At 31.7% G+C, this 7,350-nt stretch overlaps 1 protein-coding gene across 1 annotated transcript; it reads left to right on the forward strand.

Annotated features, from left to right (window-relative positions):
• The first annotated feature begins 4,321 nt into the window (after positions 1 to 4,321).
• LOC143622078 (late embryogenesis abundant protein D-34-like) lies at positions 4,322 to 6,598 on the forward strand. Its single transcript, XM_077093319.1, has 3 exons — positions 4,322 to 4,618; positions 4,745 to 5,035; positions 6,449 to 6,598. Exons 1-3 carry the CDS (start codon positions 4,322 to 4,324, stop codon positions 6,596 to 6,598), a joined length of 738 nt encoding a protein of 245 aa, XP_076949434.1.
• Positions 6,599 to 7,350: the final 752 nt, after the last annotated feature.

The raw sequence follows: 7,350 nt of genomic DNA on the forward strand, positions 1-7,350 counted from the left end.
GAAAACCAACCTTATTGTAAATAACTGGGTTTCATCGGTTCGGGTATCACGAGTCTTATCCGGTTTATGCTCACTCCTAATTACCCGAGTTTCTACTAACGTATTTTTTAATTTAAACTTCAAAGAGATATGTTTAAAATTTATAATTATGGATAGAGTTTTAATGATTTTAAAAATTCAAAAATTTTTTGCTATGTTGAATATGATTATACATTCCAAATTTAATAAAAATCATAAATCTGAGTTTGTGCAAACAAGACGTTTTAAAAAATAAAAAGATAAACCCTGCTTGATTTCAAAATAATAAACCACATATTCATTATAAGTTTACCTTGTATTTATAAAAAAGAAAAAGAAAAAATAGGCTGGCGGTTCCAAAAAAAATAATAAAGAGCCGCTAAACATTAACACTCCAAATTCCAAAACCCTAAATAAATTAATTCAAGCAGTTAATTTCACGCAGTTAATTTCACAGTTTCGATTACCTTCTCATTGATTTGTTCCAGCCCTAAAAAACCCCCTCAAATAACCACATTTGGAGCTAAATTTTGCAGTGATTTTGAAAAACATTCATCTAGTATTATTTTATGATTCAAAAAAGTATCAATTTTGCTTTGTTAGCCATCTCCACTTTGGTGGGATGGTAAAGGCTTAAGCCTTTGGGTGAGAGGTCCAAGGTTCGATCCCTGGCAATGGCGGTTTATCCTAAATAGTAGGAGGCAAGCTTAAACATTAAAAAAAAAAAAAAAATTTGCTTTGTTCATTCTGATTATTAATTTGTTTTCCGATTTTGATCAAAATTGTTGATGGGGTTTTTCTTTTTGTCGCTTCAATAACGATTTCTTAGTTGTAGATTTATAAACCAGTTTTTTTATCAAGCGTGTAGGTACACTTTTGGCTTTTATATTCGATTTTAATTTTGTTCAAATAAGTAAGGCCATTGACGAAGAGGTGTTGTATTATATTATTAAACTTTGGTTTCGTATGTTTCTAGTCCCTGCTAATTCATATGGACATGTGTTCCCTTTGTATGTTGCTTTTTTAGCTTCCATTATTTTATATATGACTTAATTTTGATGGATGATTTCCCTAGTTAACCATGTGCTTTCTAATTTTGTAGTTAATTTGTAGCAATCAATAATTAAATCATGTGCTTTGTTATTGAGTGGTATAAGTATAACTCTATTCTACGTGATTTTTAGGGAAATATGCCCGAGGAGGAAACTACGTTTATGCGTAAACGAAAACCAATACAACGCAGTGTTGAAGTGTCTAAAGAGACTGAGTGAGGATGAAATGGTTGTTGAATTTAATAAAAATCAGATACTTATTGGACCAACCGCAAAGTACATTGATCCAGAGCTTGGAGCGTCATCTAGAAAACATTTACCGTATTGTATTCCAAATGACAAAATTACAAAGGAAGAATGGAGAAAGTTTTGGTTGGAAATTAAAGCATTCATTTTTATTTTTTTATAACTTTTTAGAGATATGAAATATGCGTTAATTAATCTATATGTTTACCTGCTGTTTGTTAAATAATTAGGTTGCTTGGCATATTCCAAATGATGATGTAGAGAAAGTTACAATTAGAAGAGCCAAAAATATGTGTACCGGTTTTTTTAGTAAGAGATTTATAGAACGGAAAAAAGATCCAGAAAAAAAATCCTATTCTAAAGTATAATTATCACGATGAAACAAAGTGGGATGACTTTCTTAAGTTAAAGCTAACCGAAAAAACTAAGGTATATGCTAATGTATTATATGTATTATTATTGTAATAGTGTCGAAAATATTAATACAATAGTTTGCTGATTAATTTGTACGCAAAAATTGAAAAGACAAGTTCAAATGCACAAGCAAACAAACACCTGCACAACATTGGGTCACGGCTAGAAGGGATAAGGAATCAGAAAATGGCATTGGTCAACAGGATGCAATAGTAAGAAAAATGGTAAGTAAAATTATATATTTATTTCTATATATTAAATTTGTTGAATGCTTGAACATTTATATTTTACATATATGCTTACTTTGTAAATAGATTGCTGCTGAGAATAAAATGAAACGTGATGGAACTTATGGTAATGGGCAATCTGGTCCATTAATTGAAACTCTTGGACCTAAACATGGGGGTCGAACACAGGTAGTTTCATGTTGTATAGGTAATGGCATTATATGGATATAAGTCTTTTTATAAGTATGTGTGTATATTAATTTATGTAATATTTGATGTTGAGTTTATATGGAAATCACAAGTTCAAGGAGGATATTTTAAAGATTGTAGAGAAAGGGTGGACAAGACCCTAGAGGTGAACGTGAGCCAGAAGAGACAAAGTGTGTGCGCAAGCCCTGCTTTTAATGAATCCAGTCTTGGTGGCTCACATATTGTATATTCAGATATCCAAGTAATATACAAGTCTTATAATTTAAAGCTTATATATAAATTTTTGTGTATCAAAACATTATATACCTTTGCAGAATATATGTCAATGTAAATTGCTATGGACATTTTATTCAAGGAGTACTCAATTAACTCTAGCCAATGGCCAGGCATATCCTACGCGTGACAGATATTTGGATGATATCCTCATGCATGAACATTGTGTGAAGGTGCAAGTCGATTATGTCCATAAACATGAATTTTGCATTCCTTTCTTGATTTAAGGTACTTTTATGAGGCGTCAGTTCAAAATTTTAATCGATGCGCCTTCTTTAATGTGAACACGATCACATGTGATTGGTGCCGCTCAAATTGTGCGGAAGTTGAAGGGTATATCTCCGGTCTATGTAGCTTTCACGAAGATAAAGAATACTTTCTTGCACCATATTTAAATGGGTATTATATTTATATATATATATATATATATATATATATATATATATTTACTTATTAGTCTATTTTAATTAGTTTTTCCTTACTTTATTATTACTTAATTGTTCTTTAAGGTTTTTTTTTCTACTTGTTTCTGGTATCAATCATTGGTCCCCTATTCATTATTATCCCCAAAAAGACACGAGTATATATTTTAGATTCTCGAACGATAGCACGAAAACAGGATCAATCTAAATGTCATCTTTCGGAAGTAATTCGGTCTGCTCTTAGTTAAGTCGATTTTACATGAACAATGGTTCTGGTATGATTTATATTTCTTAGTTGATTTATTTTTTAAGTTTAAATAATTAATTGTTAATTTATTGTAGTGTCAACAACAACCATCCAATTGGGAATGTGATTTCATGGTGCTCAAATATATGTTTGATTTTGTGTATACTTATCATAACAAATTTTCTAACCTTGTAATTATTTTATATTTTATAATTGTTTGATTTTCTTAAATACCAACTTAATCTATTTTATTTCTTTTTAAGATGGTGCACGACATGACGATTGTTACTGAAACAAAGATCGACAACTTACTTGAGAACTTGATGTCTGGCCTTTTTACAAAGTTTGGTATACTTGATTAGAAGTATTTATAGTTTAGATTTATATTTGGTTTAATAGATTGACGGTCTTTATTGTAAACTTATATTGATTTAAAGCATTTTGGTTTAGTTGAAAACTGTATTTTAAAGTTTACATTGTAAATTTTGAATTTAATGCATTCTGGTAAATTGTGTTATTTTGGTGGATTAATTTGATTGTTAAAATTGAGCGGTTTAAATAGATTTGGGAGTTAAATTCTGGATTTGACGCCATAAATGCAAACTATAAATGCTCATTTGACGCGATTTGCGAGTGGCTAAAAATATTTTTTGGAAAGGTGAGTTGCTTATTTGTCGCTATTAGGAGGTACTCGACGTGGTTTAAAAGTATGGCTAAAAATGATATCTTGGAAATTAGAGTAGAGCATTTGATGTAGGTTTTGAAGCATTTGACGTGGTTTTCAAAACCGTGTCTAAAAAGAAGTATAGCTTTTGAGGCCCTATTTTTTGATCGACGCGGTTAAAATCCGCATCTAAAGTTCATTTTCACTGCATCTAAAGCTCGTTTGTTTCGTTTATGTTGGTTATAATAACATAACTAAAAAAAAGATAAAAAGATGTTAAATAATTCATTCTTTCTAATAATATCAATAGAAGTCATCGTGACTTCGTGAAGTGATGAGCTTTTTAAGAACTAGGAAAAAAAGAAATAAATAAAAAGTTAAGTAGTAAAGCAGAGAAGATGCATGCAGATTATTGACACGTAGCTAGTCTGAAAATGAAGTGCATAAGCCGCTTGTTCTCCACGTGTCATCGAGGAATATCAAATAGATACATATATACGACTATACGTCTCATGGATGGATCAGCATCATTCTCATTCATAATTAAAATGAGCCAGGGACAACCTATCAAATACAGCGATGTGTTCCAAGTGTCGGGAGAGTTGGGCAAGCAACCCATCACCCCACAAGATGCAGCCACCATGCAAGCCGCCGAGAACATGGCACTAGGCAACACTCAAAAAGGAGGAGCAGCTGCCGTCATGCAGTCCGCTGCTTCCATCAATGAAACCCGCGGCTTTGTAGGTCATCATGACGTCACTAGAGCCACAGGAGATCAAGGCGTCACCGTCTCTCATGCGGAAGTTGACGGTCACCACATCATAACCGAATCACTTGGCGGCCAGGCAAATTGTTATTATTATTATTATTATTAGTTTTTATTTATTGAGATATATATAATCATAATGAATGGCAAACGGACGGGCAACAAACATAACCTAATACTAATGTTAATGTTAATGTATATATAGGTGGTGGGTCAGTATGTGCGAGCGGATCCAAAATCAGGTCCGGGTGTGACAAAAGGTGGTGGTGATGATCTGGTTACGATAGGAGAAGCACTGGAGGCTGCTGCCTTATCTGCTGCAGAGAAACCGGTGGAACAGAGTGATGCCGTCGCTATACAAGCGGCAGAAGTCCGTGCAACGGGCCGCATGCAAGTCACACCGGGTGGCGTGGCAGCCAAAGCTCAAGGGGCAGCCTCCCAAAACGCACGAGCCATGCGTGATGAGGACAAAACAAAGCTTGGAGATGTGTTGGCGGTAATATATATATATATATATATATATATATATATATATATATATGGAGATATAAAATAAAAACCCACTTGAGTTTGAAAAACCCGTAAAAACCATATGTAACATCGTATTTTTTTTTGTTTTTTTGTTACACACGTAATATGTATTGTTACATTTAATACAAAATATCGAAAAATAAAAAAAAACATTTTTTTACTATTTTTTAATATTTTTTTACTAATTTTTATACATTTTTTCAGGAGAGAGAAAATGTTATTAACTTTAATTGTAAATCATAAGATTTAAGCTTTAATTAAAACATGTGATTGAGAATGAGTTTTTAGAGTTTTCACAACTTAAGTGGGTTTTTATTTTAACCTAATCTAAAACCCACTTGAGTTGTGAAAACCTATGTTGTAACACTTAATACAAAACATCAATTTTTTTTTTTGGTTACATGTAATATATGTTGTAACATTTAATACAAAACACCGAAAAATCAAAAAAAAAAATTAACATTTTTTATTAATTTTTATATATGTTTTCAGGAGAGGGAAAGTTATATTTATATTTACATTTTTTATTCACTCTAATTATGGATCACAAGATTTAAATTTTAATTAAAAACATATGGTTGAGAATGAGTTTCTAGAGTTTTCATAACTCAAATGGGTTTTCATTTTAACCTTCCCTTATATATATATTATATATATATATGTGTGTATATAGTATATAACTAGTATATAATAATTGGTGATTTCTAGATTTTATTTTATTTTTTTATATGCAAGCAAGTTCATCTTGTAAGCGCACATGATTTATTTGACTTTAAACAAACACAAAACGTACTTAATCGGATTATGTTCCCGAATATAATTGAACAAAGATACATTCATAATTTGAACACACTCGAACAAAGCTAAAAAATAAAGTATAAACATCAATTCATTCAAAAATAAATTAACGAAATATTTAATTGACTTTAAACAAACACGAACACTTAATCACAATACTTAATTGAATGTGTTCACTAGCATAACTGAACAAAAATAAACGCATTCAATGAACACACTCAAATAAACAAAGCCAAAAAAATAAAGTATAAAACATCAATTCATTCAACACTAAGATAACTAAACAAAAATAAACGCATTCAATGAACACACTCAAATAAACAAAGCCAAAAAAATAAAGTATAAAACATCAATTCATTCAAAAATAAATTAATGAACATAAACATCAAGTCATCCAAAATAAATTAAAGAACATAAACGAACGTTACGCTGATTAAACAAACACAAACTTTTTGTTGTTTGCTTGCTTATTTATTAAGAATGAACATAAATAAACCACCCTCCCGCCCGCCAAATAGTTCATGAACATATATATAAATATATATATTTATATATTCAGAATGGGGTGATTGCATTGCAGGATGCAAGTACACTGTTGCCGAAAGACAAAGTTGTAACAAGGGAGGATGCTGAGGGGGTAATAGGGGCTGAGATCAGGAACCAACCAGAGCTAGCTACATACCCGGGTGGGGTGGCTGCAGCCGCACGACTCAACCAAAATATTAAGTAATTGCACGTTTTAAGTTATATATGCATGCATGCATGGCCTGGGTTACTAGTTTAATGTTTTATGTACGTATGTAGTATGCTTGGATCTTTCTTACTTTTTGTTTCTGTTTCAAAAACGTATATGCAGTTTCTTGATATAAAAACTCTTACCAAGCTAGCTGGTTGTAAATTGAGATCTCAAAAACAAATACTACATGATCTGTCTCATGAAAAAAAAAAGCCGAAGCATACATTTTCTCATGTTAATACAATGCAATGGCTGTTACAAGAAGAATATTAGTACCAACTAATTAATTAACCTTTTTTAATTTATTTTATTTACACCTAGCTAGGATCTTGTTTGCTCTGTTCTTCCTTGGCTTCCCAAGTACCTTTGTATCAATTAAGTTCATTCTGTACGCATATACATTCATCAAATATATATCAATCAGAAACCACATGACTGAAAACAAGAATCATAAATCGAAGAGTTTTGAAGCCGGCCTATATTTTGGCTACGTTGTTTGCAGAATGATAAAATGGGAGACTCCTGGGGAGACGTTTGCACCAGTCAGATCGGTGCACTGGGTGCTTGCTATCATATCAAAATCATATATATAATTAAAATGCATTTTAAGATTACAAAATCGATATCTATATGGTTACACAGACATCGCTTTTGCTATCAAATGAATGACTACATATTGAAGAACCAAAATCCCATTAAATTAGTTGCATCAAATTGGCCAGCCCTGACTGCAGTAGTGGTATTGC

Source organism: Bidens hawaiensis, unplaced genomic scaffold (assembly GCF_021521415.1).
Source record: "Bidens hawaiensis isolate Kalapana, Puna unplaced genomic scaffold, B.hawaiensis_p1.1 tig00003022_1, whole genome shotgun sequence".
Taxonomy (NCBI): Eukaryota; Viridiplantae; Streptophyta; class Magnoliopsida; order Asterales; family Asteraceae; genus Bidens; species Bidens hawaiensis.

Excerpts from the sequence above, each read along its gene's own strand:
- LOC143622078 (XM_077093319.1), top strand. The coding sequence starts at position 4,322 with ATGAGCCAGGGACAACCTATCAAATACAGCGATGTGTTCCAAGTGTCG. Across the intron at positions 4,619-4,744 it reads CCGAATCACTTGGCGGCCAG|GTGGTGGGTCAGTATGTGCG; the intron begins GCAAATTGTTAT and ends ATGTATATATAG. Across the intron at positions 5,036-6,448 it reads AGCTTGGAGATGTGTTGGCG|GATGCAAGTACACTGTTGCC; the intron begins GTAATATATATA and ends ATTGCATTGCAG.